The sequence below is a fragment of the Myotis davidii genome, unplaced genomic scaffold (genome assembly GCF_000327345.1).
Source record: "Myotis davidii unplaced genomic scaffold, ASM32734v1 scaffold238, whole genome shotgun sequence".
In the NCBI taxonomy this organism is placed as follows: domain Eukaryota; kingdom Metazoa; phylum Chordata; class Mammalia; order Chiroptera; family Vespertilionidae; genus Myotis; species Myotis davidii.
This window is the reverse complement of record NW_006293779.1, coordinates 11,393,386-11,408,217: the sequence shown is the minus strand read 5'-3', so window position 1 is coordinate 11,408,217 and position 14,832 is coordinate 11,393,386. Positions and strand designations below refer to the sequence as shown.

Here is a 14,832-nt window from a genome sequence, read left to right as displayed (position 1 = left end):
ACAGTGGGCAGCCAGCCAACAGCTAGTAAAGAAGCCAGTTTGGGTATCTTGCCTTGAAAGGTTTGTTAGGGTCATTAAGGAAAACAATCACAGCTCTTTATGGAATCTCCGAAACACATAAACAATGTCTCCCTTAATGCCTCCCTCTTTATTTGTCTAGGTCTGGCACCATTTCCCCCATCAGCATAATTCCTAGGCCACACTACATCTATTTCACCGTACTGACTCCCACAACAAACCTCAAGGCAGAGCGTCTCTCTCGTTTATCTACCAGAAGAGAACAAAGTGGCCTGATGAAGTTTTGTATATCAGTAGTACAGATATGGTTAACATAAAAATGTTTTCATTCTTTGTGACTTCCACATGATTAAGCAAAACCAGAAACAGTATTTAATTACTGATGCCTTACCTGTGTCGTACATCATACATGTCATTCCGAAACTCAGAAACTATTATCTGTGGCCGTGAGGTCCCTGGTAAATAAAACTTTCTCATCAGTGCCTGAAGTACTCTTTCATCAGAATGATTATGGCAACAATAAGCTTGCAGAAGTCCTTTTAAGCAAGATTCAATAGCCAAAGCAAGTTCAGGATCCCGAAGATGAATGCAAGCTCCTAAAAGTGAGAAAAAATTATTAAAGGCCCATAAATACTCACTTTTAAATATTAATGTAACTATCTTTTTAAAATAGTTCATAATGGTTTTAAAATATTCTCATATAAAGCAGCTTAAATGATATTACAAATCTTACTTTAACTGAATGGGAAATGCCACACATCCACTCATCACACTGGGAGGAAACCCACTCTACTCTGTGAAAAAAGCTGTCCCACTGGAATGTAAATCAATAGTGGTTTTTCTACGTATGTTTATAGATTCCAGCCTTTGAATGGTATTTTGAAAATCAATCAAAAGATTTAGAGATTCTTTTTTTTTTTTTTTATAAAACTGATTAACATTGGAACTTTAGACTTACAACAAGAAAAAATGCCTTTCACTGAAATGGATCCTGGCATAGAGGTACATATTTAATTAAAGAGACATTACTACAATACTTAATATTGTATATAGCACTGTACTTATACAACAATACAGTACTTTACTAACAAAGTAAGTTTACATTTTCACGTAACAAGGTACAGAATTAGAGATAACTCCGTAGGAGAACTCAACTGATTTTCTAAAATCTCAGGTATATATGGAGATATTTAAGTAATCCCAGATTTTATAGTTGGAAGAGGACTTAGAAACAATGTTGTCCATCCTTAAGAGAAACTAAGAAACTCAGAAAAACACAAGTCATTTTTTAAAGGTTACACAAAACTCAGGTGGTGAGCATTCTTTCAAATATGTCTTAATGTCACTGGATTTTCTTACTAAGCAGTTACATTCAAGTTAGTTCATTTATTTACTCATTCAGGAAAAAAAAATCAAAATCAGATTATTTAACTCTATAATTATTTTCATAAGTTCTCTTTTGAGTATTTTATGCTTTAAAGATACAAAAGCAAAGTTACAAACTTTAAGGTGACTCATCACTATTTCTTAAAATATGTACAATTAATATCCACACATAACTATATAGCTCTTTGATAATAGGTTTAAAATTCGATTCAATAGACCCACTCCCAAAAATAAAACCTTATTTCTAATGTTTATTATATCCTGACTAAATGGTGACAAATACCTAAGGGGCCTACAGGTTTATAGGTAAAGTGCCCACGTCTATAAGCATCGTCTATTGCTTCGAGAAGAGCTGGAACATGAGGGCCAAATCGTTTCAGTCGATCAGTTTTACTATCTTTCAGTTCTTTCAGCTGCCTCTGATTATAGCTCAGTGTATGCTTCACATCTAATTCTTCTCTCCTAAAATATAAAAGTGGAAGAATAGAGCAGACGTGATAAAATTACACAGAAATATTCACCCTTCTCCCCTAACACCTGTATACCAGTAACAGAGCCCGCTACCCTAAAAAACTAAAAGCAGATAGAGCAGTGGTTCTCAACCTTCTGGCCCTTTAAATACAGTTCCTCATGTTGTGACACAACCATAAGATTATTTTTGTTGCTACTTCATAACTGTAATGTTGCTACTGTTATGAATCGTAATGTAAACATCTGATATGCAGGATGGTCTTAGGTGACCCCTGTGAAAGGGTTGTTTGACCGCCAAAGGGGTTGCGACCCACAGGTTGAGAACCACTGAAGACGTCTTTATTTAAAAATAATTGTGCAACTAGAGAAAAATTAGTCAGAAATCCAGAAAAAAAAAAGATGCAATAATGGGGACTAGAAATCCCAGAAGTTGTTCAACTCTAAAAGTGTAAGAAAGTCTCAAAAAACGATTTTAAAAGGTCCCTAAATTATGTAGAGCAAACAAAAACCCCCATGTTTTCTACTTCTTATAAAGAGCAACACTATGATTTTCAAGTAATTGAAAAAAATAAGTGTAAGCATGTTGAAACTTACCTAATTCTAGTATATTCTTCTTTGTCCTTTTCTATGGCTTGCTGAAACTGCTCCATCTCTTGATTGACAGAAATTTCTTGATCCTGTAAGGACTTTACTCTGTCTTTTAACCAAGATATTTTTCTTTGCCTTTCCAACCGCTCAGGTTCCAAAGATTGATCGGCACTAACAGTAAATAATCCAAAGTGGAAAATGTTAAATGAAAAGCCTAACATTAAAAAAACATAAAGCAGTGTGATAAAACCCTTTAACAATAGTACAGAAAATACAATACTCCATTTCAACTAGACTACTTTATTATAAAATGAGGGAACCATAAAAATGACAAAGTAGCTATTTTACCTTTTTTTTAATTCTTCAATTCTTTTGCAAAGCTGCTCATCATCTTTCTTTAATGCTCTATACTCATCCAGGGAACGGTTATATACAATCTAACGAAAAATTAAACACACTTCAGTAAAATAAAAACAAATAAATATCCCATTCAAGTCCACTTTGCCACGTCTTCAAATCAGTGGCTGAATATAAGCAGAAATATATTTTTAAACTAAAAAAGTACATAAATGACCTAATGAAAACATTTTTTAAAGTCTTAAAAGCAACACAGATTTCAACACAATTACAAAACCTCTTCTTCTAAAAATAAACAAAGAGTATTTATATTTGACATGCAGTTTTTAATATTCCACATTGGACAATTTCTCTCACCTCGGCTTCATGATAGGCTCTTTTCTTAGCAGTAACATCTGCTTTCAATGCCATACATTCAGGTGCTCGTGCATTTGTCTCTTCACTAATCTTTTCCAGTTTATCTTGAATATCCTTGTATTTGTTTTCTGCTTCATTAAGTCTGACCTTTAAAAAAATAACATTGTTGGCATATGTTTTATTTTTCTTCAATAAATAGAAATTTAAAAAATTATATATAGTTCACACCCCAATAATAAATTTAATTTCACTGATTACATAAACTCAAGATATCAGGCAAGCAAATATAATTATAATATAAAATACTAAAATGTATTAAATTTTAATTCCACACTTCCAACAAATATGTTATCTTCTGCGGATACAAAAATGCTGTAACAACTGTCTTCAAGTAACACAATTAAAAAAAGACAGACACAATTCAGCAGAGAAATAGGCATGCAAATTGGTCATACAGTTTGAATAGATTAATGCTGAAGTCAGGTATGCCTATTTGTAATTGTGGAAGCATACAGAAGAAACCCATAGCTTTGCCAGGAAAAAATAAGGCATGTCTTCAAAGCAGGAGTAGCATTTGAGCTGAGGTGGGAAAGATTTAATAAAAATGTACCAGGAGAAAAGCTGGGGTAAGGGATTAATAGGAGTTAGAAATATTTCTGGAGATTAAACTGAGAAGGTAGTGGCGGAAGATGAGATGACGAAGTACAAGGGTCTTGAATTCCACAGTGATGAGCTTACAGCTTAACCCTAGACAACTGGGAGACAAGATCTGACCAAATCTGTATAGTGAGTCACTTTGGAAGCACAAGGAAGGTAGGGTGGAGAGGAAAATAAAAAAATGATCAGTTAGGAGTTAACAGAATATTCTGAAGCAAAAATAATTAGGGGCCAGAATGGGGTACTGACAATGGATTAGAAGTGGCAAATATGAGAACAATTTAGATCAGGAATCAGCAACTTTTTCTGGAAAGAGCCAGATAGTGTATGTCTCAGAATTTGTGAGCCATATTGTCTCTCTCAGCTAGTCAACCAGACATGCTAAGTTTAAAGTTTCTGGACCAGGTTATATAAAGCTGGCTCAGTGGATAGAGCGTCGGCCTGCAGACTGAAAGGTCCCAGGTTCGATTCCGGTCAAGGGCATGTACCTTGGTTGCGGGCACATCCCCAGTAGGGGCTGTGCAGGAGGCAGCTATTTGATGTTTCTCTCTCATCAATGTTTCTAACTCTCTATCCCTCTCCCTTCCTCTCTGTGAAAAAATCAATAAAATATATTTAAAAAAAAAAAAAAAGCTGTGAAGACAGACATTTGAATCAGTGCTCAGGATAAACATGTGAACAGGAAATACAGATTAGGGAACTGTCAGTATTAGGATATTTAGGAAGCATTACAGAGAATGATAACGAAGTTCTATTATTAAAACATTGATAGTAAAATCTGCATGCTTTTTAATAAAAATTGAAGTTGGTCTATGTGTTATACACAATAAACATCTCATATATTTTCAGTTTTAAATTAGGTTATACAAGGTTAAAGTTTGCTTTAGACCAGTGATGGCGAGCCTATGACACGCGTGTCAGAAGTGACATGCAAACTCATTTTTTTGGTTGATTTTTCTTTGTTAAATGGCATTTAAATATATAAAATAAATATCAAAAATGTAAGTCTTTGTTTTACTATGGTTGCAAATATCAAAAAATTTCTATATGTGACACGGCACCAGAGTTAAGTTAGGGTTTTTCAAAATGCTGACACGCCGAGGTTCGCCAATACAAAAGGTTCGCCATCACTGCTTTAGACACTATTCAGAAACCTTCTATTCAATAGCCATTCTATAATCAATAACTGAGCATATATTATGGGAAAGTTTTTATGTAAGACAGAGGGTGAGGGGCATAAATATAAAATTAGATAGTCTTTATCCTCCAGAAATTTACCACTTGCTACATAAATTGCCCAAATAGTTAAAGTGGAGCAAACACCTACAGAAGCAAATTTTACCCAGCCTCCAGATTTTCCTTTTCCCATTTGGAAAAAAGGGTGAGCACCTAGTACTCAGACTGGACTCCATTTCTAGATTGGTGAATACCTAAAGAGGGAAGTAACTTAAAGTTTTTTCACACGAGAAGCTAAAAAAGGAGGTCGAGAACAATACAGTGAAAATTTCAGAACATTCTCTCCAAAATGAGTATGTGAGGTGAGAGAAGTAGGTGGGATTGAACTTCCATTTATTACCTGAAGAGGGGGTAATAAACTCAGCCCAGAGATCACCAAGAAAATGTACAATCTGTAGCATTTGTTATTTTTCATACTTATCTATTACCTTTAATAGCTTAATGTCAGAACCCTTAAAAGAAAAAGACATCTGTTTAACTTGGAGGCACAGAAAAAACCAAGGTAGGGAAGATTATATCCTATTACATCTAAGCTAGGGGGCCAACAACTACTAAGTAGAATAAAATACTCAGAGGTAAATCAACCACACTGAATATGGGGGTTGGGTTGTGGGGTTGGGGTGTCCTATATAGAAGGAAAGGCTAGGAACCTTACTTCTGGGATAATACTGTGTGGAATTCCGCAGTGCTAGCTACATACCATTGTGAACATACTAAAATTCCACTGACCTGTAAATTTTGCAAGGGTGAATTGTATGGTATATGAACTATATCTCAATAAATCTGTTTAAAAACGAATGGAGCCTGGCTGGCGAGGCTCTGACCTATGAATCAGGAGGTCACGGTTCAATTCCTGGTCAGGGCACATGCCTGGGTTGTGGGCTCAACCCCAGTGTGGGGTATGCAGGAGGCAGCTGATCAATGATTCTTTCTCCCTCTCTCTTCCTCTCTGATATCAATAAAAATATCTTTAAAACAACAACAACAAAACAAAACAAAACAAAAATACGAATGGAAAGGCGAGAATAAAGAGTGGATCTGCTATATGTTAAAAAGATCCATGTGGAGGATCCCAACAGAAAATGACTACCTTTATGTACCACTCAACCAACTTCTACCTCTAGGCCCAATTGGAAGGCAGTTTTCTTTCTTTTTTTTTTTTTTAAATATATTTTATTGATTTTTCACAGAGAGGAAGGGAGAGAGACAGAGAGTCAGAAACATCGATGAGAGAGAAACATCGATCAGCCGCCTCCCGCACATCTCCCAGTGGGGATGTGCCTGCAACCCAGGTAAATGCTCCTGACCGAAATCGAACCCGGGACCCCTCAGTCCACAGGCCGACGCTCTATCCACTGAGCCAAACCGGTTTCGGCAGAAGGCAGTTTTCTTGAATCTTAGCTGATCACATCCAAATAGTGTCCTCTCTCTAGATGTATTGCCACAACACTCCTTGAACAAAAGTTTAGGTCAGCTTCACTTGAGTAATAAATTCAAATTAGGTAAACATATAGGTTGGAACTGCTATTTTTGTAAGTCATAATAGTCTAATATCAGCAATCTCATATGATTCAACATACTAAATCTATATAAAAATAGTAATTACCTGCTGTTCTTCCATTTTCCTTTCAAGTCTAGCAGCACGATCTTCTCCAATTTTGATATTATCTCTGATAGCATTCAATTGTTTTTCAATTTCATTGACCTAAAAAGAAATTATATAGAAAATCACTAACTGTAGCCAAATATACTGATAATATATGTGAATAAATAATTAAGTGAAAATTACCACTGCCCAAGCCATTTCATGTTTCAAGCCTTCTAAGTTAGTCTTCATTGTACTTAAACCAGCAATAATTTGAAAACGTTCTTCTTTCTCTAAACACTGGCGCTTCAGTTCAACAAGTCGCTTAAAAAAAAAGGATATATTTCTTACTAACATTGAAAAGACGTTTCACAAATGTATTTCTTCTGAATACATTGCATAAACAAGTACTAAAAAAGATTTGCTAGGAAATGACTTCTTTAAGATAAAAATAAAAAACATTTTTGATTCTTTGGTATATTTTACTAGGTACAGCAATTTTGTTAATTTCTGCACTATAAAAATGACCACACTACCACATTTGAAGGGATAATGTGGGAAATAAAAATAAATATGGTCACCCCTGCTTTTGGAGTTTCACTTAGTGAACCAAAAAACTATAAACTTAATTTTAATATATAAAAACTTGAAGTAAAAATACCAGTGAAACAACTAATACATTTGACCTGAGTCAGTCATTAGTACAAAAGAACAAGCTGTATAAAACTGACTAAATAACAAAAGAACAAGACCCAGAATCACACAAAAATTGGTGGAACTTAATGTATTGGAGGAACAGTTGAAATGTAAGCCTTATGACTTTGAGGTCTCTGATTATCAAACAGAAAGGGTGGATCTTCAGGAATCTGAAGAAGGTATAAGAACAAAATATAGCATACGTAAAAACAAATTTAAGTAAGTCCCACTGGCTTGCTTCAAGCAAATTTGCAGCTGCAAAGCTGGGAGTACTGATGTGACAGCTGCCTCCAACCCATCAGTGCTTGATGAATGTTAACACTGTACTAGGGAAATGAAAGAGTCATCTACCATATATAAGTATAAATGCATATTATGTTTAATACTAGAGGCCCAGTGCACAAATTTGTGCATGGGTGGGGTCTGTCTGGGCCAGTCGGGGGGAGGGGCAGTGGGCGGCTGGCCAGCTGGCCCTGCCCCCGATCGGGGTGTTGGGGGGCAAATGGGGGCCGGGCTGGCCTGGGGGGAAGTGGGGGCGATCAGGGCCCAGATCGGGCTGGTTGGCTGCCACAGACACCGGTTGTTCTGCCATTCCAGTCACTGGGCTTTTATATATATAGATAGAGGAAGTAATACATGTACATACCCATTATTACAAAACAAAAAGTAAAGGTTAGTAAATACCCTGAATATAAAAACCACACTTCATATACTTCATAGGGTACTTTGAAAATATTACTTTTATATAGACAGATAGCTACACTAATAAAAGACAAACATGCAAATTGACTGCACCCTCGCTACACCTTAAGCCACGCTCACCAGCCAATCAGAGCGACTATATGCAAATTAACCCAACCAAGATGGTGGCCGACAGCCACGGAGCTGGAGCTAGCAGGAGGCTTCGTTGCCCCAGCGATGGAGGAAGCCAAGCTTCCCGCCCACCCTGGCCAGCTCTGAGCTCCACTCAAGGCTACAAAGTTTCAATTATAGAAGGTAAATAAATCCCAGAATTAAAAAAAAAAAGGAGAGGCTGGGAGCTTCCATCACCAGGGGGCTTGGCCAGCTTCCTGCCCCTGGTGGTCAGTGCGCTCCCACATGGGGAGCTCTGCCCAGCCACAAGCCAGGCGGACGGCTGCCAGCACAGCGGTGGTGGCGGAAGCCTCTCCCGCCTTCTCAGCAGCACTAAGGATGTCCGACTGCAGCTTAGGTTTGCTCCCTGCTGGTAAGTGGACATCCCCCGAGGGCTGCCGGGCTGCCAGAGGGATGTCTGACTGCCAGTTTGGGCCTGATCCCCCAGGGAGCGGGCCTAAGCCAGCAGGTGGACATCCTCCGAGGGGTCCCAGGCTTCAAGAGGGCATAGGCTAGGCTGAGGGACTCCCGAGTGCACACAATTTTGTGCACCGGGCCTCTAGTATACATATATAAACATATAAATGTAAATGATTTTATAATAACATTTATACTATAGAATTTTGACTGATCTCAAAAATTACTACATTAAATGTTTACAAACCTCTTCTCCTTGACTTATCTGCTCCTTTGTTCTTTCTTTTGTTTCCATTATGTATGAATAATCTTCTTTCATTTGTTCTAGTTGGGTTGCTTTCATGAAAAACTATCAACAACAATGAAAACACAATTAAGAATTTGAAAATTTCCATGGAACTCTAAAAATAAAAAATTGGATCTTCAAAACTTTTAGACCAATTATGTAAACAAGACATGGAAAACATACGTAAGCACACGTAGACACAAAAGAACATGTCTCATTTCAGACCCAAAATTTACTTAATCTACTATGTTCGCATCTACATGTTCATTTGCAAAAGTTCTTAAAACTCCATGAAAAAAAACACTTTTGCTGTGATAGTAATACCATTTTGAAAGCTTATTTTTACTGATTCCCATTCTTTTTTTTTTTTTAAATATATTTTATTGAGTTTTTAACAGAGAGGAAAGGAGAGAGAGATAGAGAGTCAGAAATATCGATGAGAGAGAAACATCGACCAGCTGCCTCCTGCACACTCCCCACTGGGGATGCGCCCGCAACCAAGGTACATGCCCTTGACCGGAATCGAACCTGGGACCCCTCAGTCCGCAGGCTGATGCTCTATCCACCGAGCCAAACCGGTTTCGGCTGATTCCCATTCTTTAAGCAAAAATGGAAACAGAGAAAACATCTGTATGTTTGATCTTAGTACACTGCAAATTTTTAGAAAAGGAAATACTTAAACCCATTCAAAAGTTACACTGTAAATTTTGTAGCTTTTTGATATTTAAACAATTTAAGGTATAAAAATTATTATTCAGACAAAGCTAAGAAACATGATTTCTTATGATTGGGATTTCAACCTGAAATTCATAGACACAGACAACAGTATGATGCTCAGCAGAGGGAAGAGGGTGGCAGCTAGTAAAGAGTAAAGGGGAGGCAAACATATGGTGCTAGAAGATGATTTAACTTTGGGTGGGTGCTGGGCACACAATGAAATATACAGATCATGTATCATAGAAATATAAACTTGAAACCTATATGGTACTACTAACCAATGTTACCCCAATGAATTTAATAAAAACTTTTTAAAAAGTTATATATGTGTGGCTAATCATTCCTTTGTATTTTCTTAAAGATTAATTTTAGAAAATAATAGCTCATTCTCCCCTCAGAATTAAAAGCCAAAATGTGGACCAAGAATTCACCAAAAGATTAACATTTTTGGTAGTGTTAATTTATCATCTTACTTAACAATTTCCTAAATGAGTCCCTATAATAATTACTTTAAATAGGTGGCTTATTAAAAAACCCTCAATATTTACTGTGGAAACAAGAATTATGTTCAGAATATATGCTTAAACTATGAATATGTTCTTTTATTAAGTTCATTTACTTGGTGTTCCTTACTTTGTACTTGTCTCCCTCATTTTTAGACTGTAAAAACTGCTTGCTCATCTCTTGTGTTAAAACAGAAACCGGATTATCCACCTGAAAAAAAGCAAACAAGCAAACAAATAAAAGGTTATTTTTGAATACGTCAATTTAATGCCTTAAAGATAAACAAACTGAATATATACAATACAACTAACCTATGGTGCAATCAAGCAGTCTAAGTATTAGCCAATCGTTAGAGCATTAGGGTAAATATATAAAGAAAAATGTTTTAATACAGAGAAAATGTTTCAATATTTCATGAGACTATATACTATAGTCAAAATTAAATATTCTGCACATTTGTAATACCTTAACTAATAATTAAAAAAAAAAATAGAAAAAAAAATTAAATATTCTGAGGGCACAGCTACAAGAATTCTCTGAAGAAGTGTTTTTACTGTAAAGTTTTCATTTCTTTTATCTCTTTTATAGAAAATCACTCCTAGCTACTCTTAACCATTGGACAAGAGTTGGGAAAGCCCAAGCATGGGATTCAGCTGCCTTGAGACCTAGTTTGGGCTCCCTGCCCTCCTATGTAGCCTTGGGCAACTTAGTTTAAATACAAAAAGTCCAACTCAGTTTCTTTTTAATCAGAATTATGATAAGTATCGTTTCTGTTTCTTATAGCAGTTTTTCAAAGTTCCTACTTGTTATAGCTTCATGAAGACATTATAAAAGAAATGGAAATGCTGGAGTCATTTCTATCTTTTGGAGCGGGGAGGCATTTTAAATAAGCCATTGCTTGGATTCGACCACCTTTGGCTAACAAGTTAAAGTACAGTTAAGGTAATTGTAAAGTATACTAACAGTTCAAATTATAGTTGAAAAAACTTAAAAAATATATTACTTGTTTCAAAAAGATTTATACTTTATATATCTGGTGTTAGTAACAAAGCAATTGGTATGTTAGAAAATAATCCTGTTCTTAAGTGATAGAATATGTAGGGCCAGTATAAATGAGGAAAGTTTTAAACTCCTTCATTTTACCATCTGTAAAATACCAACTTAGCAATTACCTGTATGTTAAAATGATCAAGAATTGCAATCAGCTCTTCTTTCCTAGTAGAAACCACGGTGCCTAGTTTCAGGAAAGACAAAATAACCAGACTGTTTCTAGGGCAATAATACAGAAAAAAACTGAGCAGTTAATCAGGTACCCACAGAGGGAGAGGCACAGATGCAGTGACTGTGCTTCTCTTCTTCCTGGAGCTCAACATTTTCTGTTCCTTTTCATCTCTGGCTCCCATAATTCTTAACACTCACTTCCTTTTTATGTCCTTTCCCACCTTTTGCTAACCATCTCTTTCCACATATGATAGAAACTATGGGGGTGAAAGAAGGTTTGCAGATGAGAACAAAATGGCATAGCCTATTTCAAACAAATCCAAATTCTGCCAATCGTGGTTTTGTTGTAGAATGTCCGGTGGTACAACTATGTATAATATTTGTATGCATATATACACATATGAATACATACATGCAACCAAGGAACCATCTTACAAGAGATTTCAAGAGCTTAGTGCCCTTCCAATAAATACCAGCACAATCACTTAACTCTTTTAAACTAGATATTTACTAATATTTTATATGAAATGAAAAGAACTTCATACAAACCTGTTTCACTTTTTAGTTTATAAGATCGACTTCCATCCATGCTGATGTGTTGCTGCACCACTATAGTGTTTCCATACACATTTCCTCTATAGGCATCATCTCCTCTGTTTCTTAATGTTATTGAGATGTCTGCTGAGCTAAAGGAATAAGGTTAAGTACATGAAGATACAATGCAATTACAGTACTAGGTCACTAAATTTTCAAAACTTCCAAGTAATTTGGCTAATTCATTTGAAAAGTTACTGTACACCAGATATCACATCTAACAAATAAATTAAAATTGAGACTAAGGTAAGCTTTATAAAAAAGAACTGACAATTCTATCTAATACAGAAACAATTTGTTAAATAATAAGAGCACACATGCTTCAGAAACAATGAGAGACACTCATTTCCCCACACACTTTTTGTTGTCAGGAGAAAGGGGTATATACAGGCCATTAGGTGAGGAGGATGGGGGAGGTGGCATAGAGGAAAAGAGCAGCAAAGGCACTACCTGCCTAGAGGCAAAGGCACAGAGAAAACCAGAGACAGGAGACACTTGGTTCTGAGATCTCTCTTTTCTGGTCACTCATGAGACCCAATTCTACTTCCTCTTGGAAGCTTGCAAGATATATAAAACCCTGCATCTTTACAATAAATCTCCTTTTCAAAAGCTCCCCTGAATGGGTTGGTGTATGTATTTTCTTTTATTCAGCAATACCTAATGAAGACAGATATGCTCCTGCCAAACTGTAATTACCAGGATTGTTACAAGCACTCTGAGTTGATTCTAATGAAGACTCAAGGCTGAAAATCAATAAATAAAGTATGATCGGAAAGGGCAGCTGAACTACAATACGGTGCAAAAATATGTTTCATTAGCTAATATGCTTACCTCAAATTAAGTGAATGTATCTCATGAAAAAATTGATTGATTGACTTTAGGCACAGAACAGACTACAAATAGAACTGGAAAGCTCAATGAGCTGATTCCGTAAATACGTGATGACAGAATCAGACACTATAAATTCAGGGGAATTTTACAGACACCAAATGTTTTAAATGAGGAAAGGGATGACAGGAATAGTAATGGGTCTGGGAAAGCTGTTTATAGCTACTTTTTCAGACAAGGTCAGGAAAAAGGAGACTGAGCCCACATTAAAGCTTTTAACTGTTATTAACTCTGTTTAAAATATATCGATGTTCCTATCTACAGACAGCTGTGTCCTCAAAGCTGGTGATTGTGTAAGCTAGCCCTTTTCTTCCTTTCTTTCTTTCAATGGTTTTCCAAGGGCAAGTCTCAGAACAAGTTTCTGCTTTGGGTCAGGTACCTCCAAAATGGGGGGGAAAATTAATTAATTAATTGAGTCATAAATCATTTAGTGATACCAAAAAAAGTAATTTCTTCCTGAAGCTTCCATTTGAAAGATCAATGCATTATCTGGCTAGGTGGATGAGGTGATTATTTGGGCAACTAAGAAATGTATAGTTATATAATGAATTAAAACTGAGTCCAGACTATTAACTAAAAAGTGTTAAGATAACTAATTTTTTATTTCAGACATAATTTTGTTTGGGGACTATGGGAAAGAAGAGCTTGCTGGGCTAAGGCCCAAATAAGATAAGTAGAGACAAAAAAATATGCTGGAAAATTCTTACCAAATAGTTCTTTTCCAAGGCCACACAGCATGGGAAATCGTTTACTGTGTATCTTTCCCCTGCTTCTCCTGAGTCAGCTTGGAACCCTGGCTCAGGGTTCAGATTCCTAAGGTTTCTGAGAGATACATCAGAAACTGTAATCCTGATTCACATCCCTCCCCATTCTATTTTTTAGTAATAAAATGGGGGAAGTTAAATGGATATGACACTGAGCAGAGGAAAGTCTGTTATACGAGAAAAAGGCTTCACTATTAATTATCCAAGTTCCTGATGTTTTGGGCGTCGGGCGTGTGAGAGGAACAAGTGCTGGAAGCAGCCCCACTCTGGGAGCTCTGACAGTCTGGGACATCTAGTTGTCAGGAGAAACAAGGTCCCTATGAGCCATCTGAGGCACTATTTTTTTAAAATTTTTTTATTAAGTTATTACATATGTGTCCTTATCCCCACGTTACCCCCATCTGAGGCACTATTAAAAAAAGGACATCATCCTGAAGAGAGCTCCTAATAGGCAAAAGGCCATGAGTCTATGATGATGTAAACTAGGCAATTACTATAAAGTTATGTGAAGGCAAGCTGCAACAAAAAAATATAAACTTGAAGCCAAAGTGAGTAGTTATAAGACCATTCATCAAGGGTCAAGATGGACCACAAATAGATTCGTGCTTGTGGCCCTCAAATCAAACTCATTGGTGAATCACCTGAGTAAAGGATATAAAAATTAGAGACAGAGAGTAGAATACTCTTTTGGAATTCTTAAAGCGCTGGAGGCAGAAATTTTGTGCAGGGACACCTTGGCTGGTCACAGACTCTGCCTTCACCTGTGTCATACCAACGTGGACTTGCCAAAGCTGGGTTTGGAACAAGAGTCAAAGTTCAGTGTTTATAAATATTGCTTTAAACACAAGCACATAGATTTATCACTGCTCATTCTTCCAGAAAGGTAACAGAAACAGGCACATGGCAATAATTTGCACAAGCTTTCTGTCTGGAGATGGATAACAGGCAACAGTGCGCCATGCTGGGAACAGGGGCAAGAGAAAGGAATGTGCCGGGAGCCAGTCCATCTTTGCTGTTTCAAGGGACCTGGCATATATGGCATACTGTTCTTAATATGTTTGCTCACCTTCTTGGCACTGTGTTTTAACCAAGGTCACCTCTCCGAGAAAGGTTGCTTCCCCAGGTAGGGATTTTCCCTTGAAGTTAGGGAGGGAATAAAACCTCTTAACTAAGTGCCAGGCGGGTAATTAATCTAACTACGAACAATCATGTTTAAGCTACATAATCTTTACTCCCTT

General features: G+C 36.6%; 1 protein-coding gene across 1 annotated transcript in view; it reads right to left on the bottom strand.

Annotated features, from left to right (window-relative positions):
* SMC6 (structural maintenance of chromosomes 6) overlaps positions 1–14,832 on the bottom strand; it is a 55,989-nt gene that overhangs the window by 29,132 nt on the left and 12,025 nt on the right. Inside the window, exons 5-15 of the mRNA XM_006767560.2 lie at positions 11,898–12,034; positions 11,300–11,361; positions 10,257–10,337; positions 8,868–8,969; positions 6,860–6,979; positions 6,677–6,775; positions 3,178–3,324; positions 2,812–2,900; positions 2,470–2,634; positions 1,688–1,866; positions 410–614 (exon numbers count right to left, since the gene is read on the bottom strand). Of these exons, the coding sequence (XP_006767623.1) occupies positions 410–614; positions 1,688–1,866; positions 2,470–2,634; positions 2,812–2,900; positions 3,178–3,324; positions 6,677–6,775; positions 6,860–6,979; positions 8,868–8,969; positions 10,257–10,337; positions 11,300–11,361; positions 11,898–12,034 (1,386 nt within the window). The remainder of the gene's footprint in view (positions 1–409; positions 615–1,687; positions 1,867–2,469; positions 2,635–2,811; positions 2,901–3,177; positions 3,325–6,676; positions 6,776–6,859; positions 6,980–8,867; positions 8,970–10,256; positions 10,338–11,299; positions 11,362–11,897; positions 12,035–14,832) is intronic.